At 55.0% G+C, this 12,344-nt stretch overlaps 1 protein-coding gene across 1 annotated transcript; it reads left to right on the top strand.

Moving 5' to 3' along the window:
* The first annotated feature begins 271 nt into the window (after positions 1–271).
* Positions 272–11,365, top strand: MCFD2 (multiple coagulation factor deficiency 2, ER cargo receptor complex subunit). The gene is made up of 4 exons (XM_045285769.1): positions 272–351; positions 7,701–7,861; positions 8,515–8,671; positions 9,909–11,365. The coding sequence occupies exons 2-4, from the start codon at positions 7,713–7,715 to the stop codon at positions 10,038–10,040; spliced, it is 438 nt and encodes a 145-aa protein (XP_045141704.1). The 5' UTR covers positions 272–351; positions 7,701–7,712; the 3' UTR covers positions 10,041–11,365.
* The last annotated feature ends 979 nt before the right edge of the window (positions 11,366–12,344 follow it).

The raw sequence follows: 12,344 nt of genomic DNA, 5'->3' as shown, positions 1-12,344 counted from the left end.
TTCGGTGCCCCGCCCTTCCCCCCACCCCCAGCTCCCAGCGGGTCCAACGGATCAATTTGGGCTGAAGCCGAATGTCACCACCCGGGAAGGCAGATAAAGGAATGACGTCCACCTGGCCCGTGTTGGACCCCGGCCCGTTACACGTGGACTCACCAGAGCCGTCGGCACGCGTGGTCCTGGGACAGGGGGCGGGGCCGCGCGGTACCAATGGGCGGGCCGGACGGCGCGCGCGTGCGCAGTGCAGAGGGGGCGGGGCGGAGCCGAGGGGGAAAAAGCGTCTGGGACGGGGCCCGGCGAGGCTCATGCTAGACGGCTTCGCGTCTCGGCGGAAAACCTTTGGGGACCGCGACCGTGAGTGGACCTGGGGCTCCTGACGCCCGTCCTGGGGGGCGGAGGCTCATGGAACGGGACTGTGGCGTCCGCAGCCTGGCGGGATCTGGGGTCCTCTGGGGGCTCAGGGGTCGTTTCGAAGGTTGGAGGAGGGTAGGCGTCGGGGTCCCTGGCCGCCTGTCACGACCCGGGCCTCTTGCAGCTGGTGGCTCTGCAGCCCGCCGGGCTCGGCTGGGCCCCATTCCCGCCCTCGTCGCCGACCCAAGGGGTTCCCAGCACCTATACGTGGGACCAGCAGTGCTGGTGGACACTGTCCCACGTTGACCGGGGGGCAAGCAGGCCTGGCCATTCCTCTCCCCCTGCCTGTACTCCTCCTAGCTCCCTCCTGGGAAACGGCAGGGCCTGCCCAGCCCGGCGAGGTTGGACCAGGACAGCGAAGTTTTCAGTCCGCCAATTGCCCAAGCCAGAAACCTAGCCGTCGTTCTTCGCCTTTGCCCATCTGCTACACTTGCATCGCAGAGCTCTCGGCTGCCTTAGGTCACACGACAGCCACAGCTGGTTGTGGCTGCCATCATCTCTTCCCTGAACTACCTGAGTGGCCTCTAAACTGGCAGGGCCCCTACTGCATCCCTTCGTATCTTCTGTAGTTTCTTCACATCTAGGGAAGCCAGCTGCTGGTCTTAGGTCACCTCGGTCACCAGAGCGTGCCTCCCATTCCCCCACCGTTTGGGGAGCCCCTTCACGACCAGCCCTCTTTTCACTTCAGGCCAGACTGTCTCCCTCCTCTGTGCTGGGTCTTTAAGATCATAAACTTGTTTTCGTTCCTGGACTGGCCCAAGCTCCTTCTGCCTTTAGGCCACTGTACTTTATGTTCCCTCTGCTGGAGGCTCTATCCTTGGGGTTCATACATTTTTCCCTCCCCATGTGTGGGCTGGGGCCCCAGCTGAATCCCACTGATGCCTAGGTGACATGTAATCTATGAGGAGGGTCTGCCTGGGGCAGCTGTGGCGTCAGCCCCTTGCACAGTGCCAGTCTCTATAGGTGTATGTTTCGTGTACAGATAAGCTTCGAAGCGCAACTGAACAAGTAGATCCGGTGGCCAAGTCCCTGCTTTTTCAAGGTCAGTTGTTGACCTCCACCCATAGAAAGGTTTCTTTGGGAGCTTGGGTGTTTCTTCCTTCAGCCCAGGCCCATGGGGGAAGTGCCAGCATCATGGGGGGTTTTTTTGGCTCTCTGTACAGGATGCCTGAGTGTTGATGAGAGTAGGTGCTTTACATCTGAGCTCTTAACTGAGGACCCCCAGCATGGGACAAAAGCTGCTGACAAAGAGCTGCTGTGGGTCACAGGGAGAAAGATTGGCTCCAAACCCCGGCAAGCTGATAGGGCGAACGACACAATGAGAGGGAAAGGTGAGCCTGGCCAAACCATTAATCAGAGGGCTCCAAAGGGCACTTATTGTTGCAGCAAGAAGCTGGATCTTCTGTGATAGGGAACAGCTCACTGCCCTGATTCAGATGTGAAAGTCTGTTAGCTCCAGGTCAGCCCATGGATGTTAGAGAGGAGGGGGAAAGGGGGAACAATATGTGACTATGTCCACCCACTGCCCTCGAATCAGTTCTGACGTATAGCAGTTCAAAACGGTATCCTTGGGGAGCCCTGGCTGTGCATCCGGTAGCCACCCTCGAGGTCAGTTGTTTGAAACCACCAGCTACTTCCTGGGGGAAAGATGAGGCTTTCTACTTGCGTGAAGAGTTACCGTGTCAGAAACCCACAGGGGCAGCTCTACCCTGTCCTATAGGGTCGCCATGAGTCAGAATTGACTCAATGGCAGTGAGCTTGATTTCTTTGGTTTTATACAGGGTTTCCAAGGCTGTGAATCTTTATGGGAGCAGACAGCCTCATCTTTCTTTCACAGTGTATTTGGTGGGTTTGAACCACCAATCTTTCAGTTAGGAGCCCAATACCTAATCCATAGCACCATCAGGTGCTGTGCATAGTCACATAGTCACAGTCAAATGAGAGGTGTCAGCATGAAGCTAGCGTGGACGGGAAGAATACTGAAGTTACCTCTGAACCTAGAAGAGGGAGGGCAGATAGATGGGAGCAGTGGGGGGCAAAGGCACTGGGGCAGGAAGAGGCCAGCAGAGCAGTGAGTGGGGGCTAGTGACACTGGAGCTGGGGTGGGGGAGGCGCAGGGGGTCGGACCAGGCTGGCCAGGCATGTTGGGCTCAGCTAGAGAAGGCCGGACAACTCAGCAGAGGAGGTGGCCTCCTTTGGCATCTGTCACCAGTCGTCCCAGACCTCTCGCTTTCCCCTGTACAGGGCTGGGCCTGCGCTTCCTCCCATGAGAGATGTCACAAGGCGGCATGGGTTGTGTGGAAGTCTCTTTGTAGACGTCGCTCCACTCGGGATTTTCCTCCAGCCTGGCTGGCCTTCACAGTGTCCTAAACTGGGCCGGTGTGCTTGGAGCTGCGGAGTTTATCTGATTGCGCGCAGCCTTGGGCTAAGGGGCTGGGGCTGTGGATGATGCAACCTGCTGGTTGGGCAGAGGGAAGCGGCTGCGTTTCCTTTTGGATCCAAGCGGCGTTCATTTGTTCGGTGGCAGGCGGACTTCTGTCCTCTTGGCAGCGCTTAGAGAGGTCTGCTGCTCTGGTGTCCACCTCGCTCGTGCTGTGCTCAGGTTAGTAACCTGCAACAGCAAGCAAAAACAAGAACTGATGAACTGATTGCTCTCACCCCCATCGAGTAGATGCTGACTCATCGGGACCCTCAAGGTGACCAGATTTTAACATTGGTAAAGTGGGACACCATTGATAAAACTCATATCCTGGTGAAATAGCCACATGGCAGCCAAAAAACGTCTACCTTAGCTTGTTGTGCATTTTAAAAAATGCCGCAGGACGTGGGAAAATTTGTTAAAAATCGGGACTGTCCCACCAAAAGTGGGACGTCTGGTCACCTTAGTGTAGGATGGAGTAGACCGGCTCCTCTGGGTTTCCAAGACTCAATCTTTACAGAAGCCGACAGCCTCATCTTCCTCCCTCAGAGTAACTGGTGGGTTCGAACTGCCCAGCGCACAGCCCTCTTGACCACCAGACCCCTTCCCTCAGTGATAGTAGCCCTGACACTTGGCAGCATACCTTAGTGGCTTGGGGGGATTCTCTCGCTAGGGCCATGAACCACCAGACCGTCGCAGGCACCATGCCAGATGCTGGGCATGGGGCCTCGGTCCCTGCTTCTGCAGAGCCCAGTCTAGCAAGGCCATTGCCCACACGGTGTTCATGGCCCGCAGAAGCACTGAGCAGGGGCCTGCTGAGGGGAAGCATGGGGGCGCATCTGGGAAGACCGCCTGGGCCACAGGTGGCTCGCTGGAGAGAGCTGCGCAGGCTCTGGGTCCCCTGCTGACTCCTGCCCTAGAGATGGCAGCTGAGTGGCCTGAACGAGGTGTTCTGCTCTGGCTGGCTGGCCATCACCGCTGTGAGAAACAGCAAACCTGGCCCCCTAGAAACAAGTACAGAGATACGGGCCGGGTGCCAGACACCTCCCTCTGATAAAAAAGGAAGTGCACTTAAATTTGTTTTATTTTCTGGAGATGAGAATGAACCTCAACACACACACACACACACACACACACACCCTTTCCCCTCTCTCTTATTCTCTCCACATAGTATTTGGCCAAAACTGTGGGAGCGCTGACAGGGAAGGCCTAGAAGCGGTGACCTTGTGCCACTTTTCTAAGAAAGTAGCGGTAGACTGTTTCGAAACAGTAGAAAACATGAAGGAGAAAGTCACCATGGGTGTAATGGTCATGACCCAGAAAGGGATCTTGGTTGTTGGATGTCTGTCTGTGGGTGAAATATACTTACACACGATTTCCCTTTTATTTCTCCCACAAACGTGCATTCTTCTGAACTGACTTTCATGGCCTGCCCTCTTTTGTATGAATTGGACAGATTGCACTATAACGTCACTGCTCAGTAGTGCCACTTTATTGAAGCTCTACATGCAAGTGAGCGTTGTCCCCTTAGGGAGAGGCCACAGAAGGTATTGCTGTAATTGGGCACAGTGTCAAAACTTCGTGGGGCGGCATGCTCCCAAGACCTCACTTTCCAGAGCCTCTTAGGATCAGTGGGCAGGAACTGCAGCTTCTCGACCTCCAGCCCTGCGTCAGGAGAGCAGAGATGCCGCCGCGGCTGGGCTGAGCTCCGGGGGTGCCTGTGTGTGTGTCCAAGTGTGGCCGCTGCCAGCTGCTGTATCGTTACTGTGGCAGGTGTGGGCCATGGGTGCTAGAGGAGGCCTTTGAAGTCACCGGCCCTTGTTACCGGCAGCAGATTCCGTTCATCCCCTTAGGACGGGACTCTGTGGTCCGGCCTGGTCGCTGGGCCTGTGGCTGGCCTTCACCAGCCAGTCTCTTAAGTCCCAGGAAGGCCCACAACTTTCAGTTTGACAAGTAATTTTGTGGGTTCCCCCCCATTTTAATTTAATTTTTCAATAGTTTTAGTGCCATATAACTCACATACGTTACAATTCAGTGGTTTAAATATATTAGAGTTGTATAATCATCACAATCAATATTATTTTAAGAAGAATGTTCTTTATTTATAAAACGAAGTTTTCTCAAGTTCTTCATTCACTTAACAGCAAACTCTTACTGGTACTTCCTCACTTAATGAATGATGTGTCAAACCCCAAATGTTCAACATAGAGGCAAAAAGTGATTGGAGCCCTGAAAAGAAAAGAAGAAAGAGGCGAAGGTAGCCTCCCCCCACCCTCCCTGAGCTACTTTGGCAGCAGGTAAAAAGGATGGACAGTTGGGGGAGTTACATTCCTGGGCACCATCAGACTTCCCTGAAGGTTTAGAGAAGTTTCACAGAGTCGATTTCTAAAGACACGAGATTATAACTAAGGAATCAGAGGAGCCGACACGTTTAGCCATTCAGCAGCCTAGTCACGTTCCCAGGTTGGCAGAGTGGGAGGTGGAGGGAGAAGAGCAGGAAGAAGCAGGGGGAGAAGCAGATGGAACGTTGTGCCGTGAGGTCACGAAGTGTGGCGTGCGTCATGGACTGAAGCCTGAGAAGCTGGCAGATGGGATGAGGAGAAAGCCTGGGGTTTCACACTTCCAGGGGTGAAGGTGAATCCTCAGAAGCTGTACAAAGGCCGGCAGGGAGGTGCATCTAAGTCTAAACTACCTGGTGGTGGTATAGTGATTATGTGGGCTGCTAACTGCAAAGTCAGCAGTTCAAAACCACCGGCAGCTCCTTGGCAGGAAGACTTCCTAGTCCCATAAAGAGTGAACAGCCTCGGACACTCACGGGGGCAGTTCTACCCTGCCCTGCAGGGTCACTATGAGTCGATATCAACTCGAGGGCAGTGAGTTTGGAGTTTGGCTTTATAAGCATAAGGCCCTGGCTTCCTGGCTCGACTAAATACACTCTGCAGCACTCTTGTGAAATGCTGCGCCGGCCACCCGGCCCCGCCCGAGTGCAGCCCCCGACAAGGCGCACGCATACGCACAATGCAGAGGGTTCTGAGCGCAGTCAGTCTCTCGGACTCACTGTCAAGTAGACAACAGCTTTGGGTTTTCTCCAAGGGCTCCTTAGTAGTCTCCCAAAGCTACCCCACTGCCATCACTCTTAATAAAGCTACAGTAATGAGCTGCTAGAAGCCCGCTTGTCAAAAAGTCCAAGTCTTCACATGGAGGAAGCACAGCAAGGTCCTGGAAGCCCAGGTTCGCACGATCTTTCCAGCCACCATTCTCGCCGTCTCCTCGGGTCGGCCTGAAGACGACGGCTCACAGACGTGCCCCCCCACCCCTTCAGAGTGGTACCTTCCAGGGGCTGCGGTCTGGTCTTCCCATCCTGTTCAGTTGTACCCTCCCCCCACCCCCCATTCTGTTCCTCTAGCCTTTCCTCGCCCTCTTCTGCTGGCCTCGTCCCAGCTCCTGTCCGTTTCTGTGTCTCTGCCCTTCTTCTTTTGGTCTGCGGCTGCCGTCTCCTTCCGGCGCCCACCTGCATGCTTCCAGAGCCGCTCTCAGCGGAGTCTCCTCGAACCCGTGGTAGAGAGCACATCAGGCACCGAGTGCCCCTCGCTTCCCTAGCATGCAGAGTTGTGGGCACCAGCAGTGGCCTACAGCACGAAGACGCTGGCACGTGCCTGGGAGCGGGCTCTTCGGGTCTCCTTGGAGCGGGCCGCCCTTTATCCAGGGGCACCTCCCTAACGATCCTGGTGCTGGGCTGATGTGGGTCCTTTGGCCCCCCTGCCATTGCAGCTCCCTTTGTCTCCTTTTCTGGCCACTACTGTGCCCATACTTCCCACACCAGTTTGGCCTCGCCACAGTCAATTTTAGACAACCAGAGTTAAAAATGTGCCAGAGTCTCAGTGTAGAATACCCGAAAAACAAGCCCCCAGCCCCCAGGGCGCTGGCTGGGCAGCCGGGCAGGTCGTCTTGTTGCTGCGCACAATCCGCAGTCGGGCCAGCGCCCCGGAGCTCGTGACGGGACCCTAACTTCAGTGTTACTCTTTCCCAGCGGTGAGGGGCTTGGTGCTGTCCCAGCCCCAGGTGACGAGCAGCACCTGCTAGCATCCTCTTTCTGTCCCCGACTTCAGACGTGAGCAACCTGCCTCCCTGCTTCTCTCAGCAGTAGAGTCCCCACGCCCAGCCTTCTACCAGCCGTCCGTCAGACGAGTCATTCTGAACCCGCCCCTGCTCTCGTCCTCCAGCCACGAGTCCTCAGTGGCTCCCCAGCACCCCAGGCTTAGCAGGCTAAGACACCTACACTGGGTCCTCGCAGCCTTCAGCAGCCCGTCGCCCATTGTGCCGGTCACTCTGCACCCTCTAGGCTGCCTCCTGACGAAACGACGCGTCGCACCACTTGTCTGCACCTGCATCTGCTCCAGTCATCCAATCACCTGCCCGGTCCCAGTCGGTCCCTTGGGCCCTGCCGGCTCACAGCATGTCCTGGCCCCAGGCTCCGCAGGCTGTGGCTGCATTGGTCATCCTTTAGAGATGTATCTTCCCCCTGGGGAAGTTCTTCCTCTGGCCTTGCCCAGCGTTTGTCATCCTGCAGTGCCTCACTGCCCTTGGTGCGGCCCCAGGCGCAGGCTCATCTCCTCTCACCTGCCCCAAGCACCGCGTAGGCAGGCGTGACCTCGGAGTCCCGTGACTCTCGTGGAACTGATTGGCACACAGAAATGCCATGTAAGGGATGGGGACGCATAGTGCCCCAGGTTGTGCCATCAGGTGGCAGAGGTGGCTTTGGGCCCAGTTTGGTGTGGTCTCCTCCACAGTCTCTCCACTTCAGCCTCCTTCCCAGGGAAGCAGCCTTCACTCTGATGTTCCCGCCCTCATCGTCTCTGTCCCCCACCCCCAGGTGCTGGAGACCATGGGATACCTGCAGCTGCTCAGAACCTTGCTCCTGTGCGGCCTGCTGGCGGGCTGGTGCCCACCGGGCGCCAGGGCCCAGGAGCCTGGAGCCAGCTCCTCACACGGCGCCGGCGGGGGCCTGGATAAGAATACAGTGCACAACCAAGAGTACGTATTCCGAGGTCGCACTGTGCTCGCTCTCCGCATCCCCTGATATGCTGGGGAGACCACTGTCGTGCAGCGTTCTGTTCCTGATAGCCACCTGGAAGTCAGGTGTTCTCTCGTTACCGATGGAGGCCCTCGGGGTTACTCCACTCCCCCCCCCACCCCACCCACACACACAACAGTAGGGCCAGAAGGCAGACTAGAGCTGAGGTTTCTGAGCTCAGACCCGATCTTTACGGCTACAGCCAAGCATCGGAGTCTGGGTTGCAGCCTTTATCCTGGCTCAGCCGCAGCACATGATGTTCTCCTCCCCCCTCTGACCCTTCCTTTAATTGTTGTGGGTTTTTTTTTTTTTTTAATCTTTATGAAGTTGAGAGCCCCAAGCTATGATGACATTCTGGTAACGAGGAGGGAAGAGCGCCCACACGTTCCCCTCCCCAACTCCCGTGACAAATAAACCTGTTAGCTTGGTGCGGTCCCCCTCTCGGGCCCTGTCCACACGCCGTCCTGGAGCGTGGCCGACCCCTGCCACTGAGGGCTGGTTTCCGTGTCAGGAGCTCTAAGTTCTTGAGCTGTTGAGGACTCTGTGGGTGGCGGCAGTCGTCTGGTGTCCCCACCTCGTGGTAACAGGCCTGCAACCGACTGTTGGCTTTCAGGCATATCATGGAACATCTGGAAGGTGTCATCAAGCCAGAGGCAGAGATGTCCCCGCAGGAACTGCAGCTCCACTATTTCAAGATGCACGATTACGATGGCAATAATCTGCTCGACGGCTTGGAGCTCTCCACGGCCATCACGCACGTCCACAGGGAGGTGGGTCAGGCAGCGGCTGGCGGGGCCGCCCTTTGCTGACTCCGCCCTCTAGCCGGCTAAACTGCCCTGGCCTTGTGCCCTGCTTCTCGGGCCACCCCTCTCTCTGGCCCTTGTTCCTGCCCCAGGGTCCTCCTGGCAGAGGCTGGCGCACAGAGGGCGTCACAAGGGCTCCAGGCATTTCTGCTGCACACCGGAGCTCGGCAAGCAGTGCCATGTGCAGACTGCAGGGCGGGAGAGATAGTCTCTGGCTGGAGAAGAAGGGCCCTCCGGGAGGGGCCGGGAGCTGTGTTCTTACAGGCTCGGTTCACAGGGTGGTTTCAGGCGGGCCCTCTTCCATGCTCGATGCAGCAGGGCCGGGGGCCAAGCGACTCCACTTTCTCGGTGAGCAAATGGAGCTCCTTCTTCTCCAGCTCAGGGGGCTCAGCCCTCCCTTCCCTGGGCCCTCTGCCTCTGCAGCCAGCGGGCAGGCAGGGTCAGCGAGGCGGGTGCGTTCCACTGCCGGGAGGGCAGGGTGAGTTTGCCGCAGAGGCAGCCGGCAGTTCTGACGGGGGACTGGCCAGACTGGAGCAGGGTCTGGGGAAGGCCCTTCACTGAGGGGCCCAGGCTGCTGGCGAGGGGCAGCAGTGTGGCAGGTGAGCATGGTGCTGGCCGTAGGAGAGCAAAGGTAGTGCAGGGAGAGGCACCAATGGAAGGACCACAGTCGGAGTGGAACCAGCTTCACGCCCAGCGCCTTAGCCTGCCCACAATGGCTATTCGGGGGTGGGGGGGTGCTCTCACTTCTCAGAGGTCAGCAGCGCCTTCCTGCACTGACCCCCAAGGGGTGGTCAAGTGGATCAGGGCACATTGTGCTTAGAGCTGACCCTCTGGAGGGCATGGTCTGGGAGCTTGCCCAGGGCATGGGTTTGTGGGTCGTGAACTCTACAAAATCTTAACCCAGCCTCTGTAAGCCAGGCCCAGGTTTCTACGATGAACTTGGATGGCTTCTCTAGTGAGGAAGAACCAGAAGCCCTTTTAAAGTCAGCAAGGGCCTTCAGTGCATCTTCCGTTTAGCTAGCAAGTGTAACTTCTCATCTGCCATACTGCGAGGCGACTGGATGGGTGGTTCTGTGGACTCCCCGAAGCCGTCGTGTACTTGAGGGGCTTCTGGACACGCCGGAGCCCGGGTATGGTGGGCATCCGCGACGCATTCCTCCCGGTGGACTGTGCGGCTCATCGTGCTCTGACTTGTGTTTTGTAGGAAGAGAGCGAACACGCTCCACCGATGAACGAAGCGGAATTGATCAACCTAATCGATGGCGTTTTGAGAGACGATGACAAGAACAATGACGGTTACATCGACTACGCCGAATTTGCAAGCTCACTGCAGTAGCCCGGCATGGGGTGGCCTCCTAGCTTTATGCAAACAGGACCCAAAATAATGTGATTAGTGCTTTCCGTAATGCAAAATAACTCATTTCCAACCACTGCTGCAGTGTTTGGGCAAAAAACCTGCAGCAACTAGTTAAACTGGGGTAAGAAAGAAAAATCCAGAGAAAGGGGACATGTCTCAGGACTGCAAAACCTCTCCTTGGACCAGGGCCCGAATAAAGGTTTTTGTTGTTTTCTGTAAGAATGGGCAATATCTGGAGCTGAGTACTCAGGAACTTGAATGTGACAATAAGATGCCACTCGTGTCTCCGTTTTAAGTCATGCTCCCGCACAGCAGGGCAGCAAGCTCTGTCAAGTGGACTCATTGCAACTCTGAAGGAGTGGAGGGGCCACCACGTTTTCCCCAGTGGGGCCTGTCCCTTCTGGCTCACATGGGCAGTGCTCTGTGAAGGTCCTTCAGCCTAAATAACGGCTCGCTCCGGGCCAGTGGGTAATCCTACGGCCATTTCAGAGCCGCAGCCTAAGAAGCATGTCAGGTGTTGAAGTTCAAGAGTCTGTGTGTAGCCTCTGGCATTTTGGAAGTGACCACCTTAGACCTAAGCAATGACCTCTCCCGTTTTTTCAGTACTTAATAAAACTACCGCCACATTCGGACACTTCCTTTGTCTTCTGTATTCAATGTGAGCGAGACGGGGGCTTCACGATAGTTCTCTGCTCTAATCAATAGCAAATGTTTTGGCTTTCGTAATCCTTGTACTTAGCTCTGGTTTCTAAACTCTTGTTTTTGGCAGCTTAGAAACTGTTCGGAGCATAAAGACTTACAGTGCAGGCCAAACAGCTGGCAGGTCTAATCTGGCGAAGAAGTAGAAAATCGCCCTCCAAGCACAGCGGTGGGCCCACTGTAAGATTAGAATTTAGAAGGAATAGTGTTTAAATGACCTTTTCAGCCCAAATACGTGAATTCTTTCAGAGCAGGAAAGATTACGCAGAGACTCTCAGAAACGCCTGCAGTATGACTTAGTTGTGGGAAATGAGAGGCAGCTGACAGTGACTTAGCCTATTGGACGTATGGACAAGTCATAAAAGACATGAAGTGATGAATCGGTGGGGCAGACACTGCCCACCACTTGTTATCGGATGTATAGAGACTTATTTTCTTTATTGAAATATTCTTCTAAGAACCTATGTATTTGTAAAAATGGTTTCTTGTGTCAAGTATTTGTGCAATCAGAGCAGAATTGTAAACTATTCTTATAATAGCGAATTATTTCAAAAGATTTGTATAATGTATTCTGGACACATGACCAATAAAACTGGCAAACCAAAGTCAAGAACAGTCGGTTTTGTCCACATCGGCATCTTTCCCTGGCTCCCCCTGCCCAGCGAAGGTTTGTCTATTTAATGCATACTCGGCCTGTTTGCGGAGGTACACGCCAGCATTTTTCTGAACTTACTTTGTAGACCTTTGTTTTCTGGCCAAATCCAAATGACGATCACATTCACCGTGAGATGACAGTGTTTTTCTCTCGAGTCTTTGGCCTTTTTTTTTTTTCCTTTGCCAAAAAATGTCACTAGATCCCCTTGTTGAAAGCATCCGGGCCTAGGCAAAAGTAGGATCCTTGGCATTGGGGAAAGGACGCCCGTCATTCCGCCAGTTACAAAGCAAGAAACAAGTTGCCATCTTTTTTTAACACCGCGTCTGCTCAGAGCGGGTGGGGGTGGGGGTGGGGGGGCCTAACTCCTTGAGCAAGATGCATGCCAAAGCTGTTTAGCCACACAAGCCTTTGGCCACTGGCAAACGCGTCCACAGTGACTTTGGAATGATTTTTAACAGAATCATACAATTTTGGAGCTGGAAGAGACTTTGGATTGCTTGCGCCACCCCTTTATTTTATGGTGAAGGAATGTAGCCCCAGAGAAGGGCAGTGGTTTGCCTGAAGTCTGACAGCTCTTCATAGAAAGTTCCAGGACCTGCTAGCAACAGCAATGTGTGACTTATGTTCTTGCCCCAGGGTTTGGATCTGTTTATCTTCCCCCTTAAAAAGAAAACTTTCATTTGGGTTTCAGTAATTCCTCAGAGTTACATAGCCCTTGATCAAGCACCTACCAGGCCTCCTATACCCTCCGCACCATGGAATTTGAATCACTTGTTGTTCCCTTGTCCCTGAGGTTGTTAACACCACTTCCTTTCCCCCGCTCCCCACCCCCCCAACATCAGTCTGGTTGTTTTCTCCTCCAGATTGTTTATCCCGCCTATCTTATCTAGATAGAACTGCAAGGATAATAATATGCACAGAAACAAGAC

This window comes from Echinops telfairi, unplaced genomic scaffold, assembly GCF_000313985.2.
Source record: "Echinops telfairi isolate 266 unplaced genomic scaffold, ASM31398v2 ScPeMD7_7475;HRSCAF=8513, whole genome shotgun sequence".
NCBI classification, from domain to species: domain Eukaryota; kingdom Metazoa; phylum Chordata; class Mammalia; order Afrosoricida; family Tenrecidae; genus Echinops; species Echinops telfairi.
The sequence above is the reverse complement of the archived record's forward strand: the minus strand, read 5'-3'. Positions and strand labels throughout refer to the sequence as shown.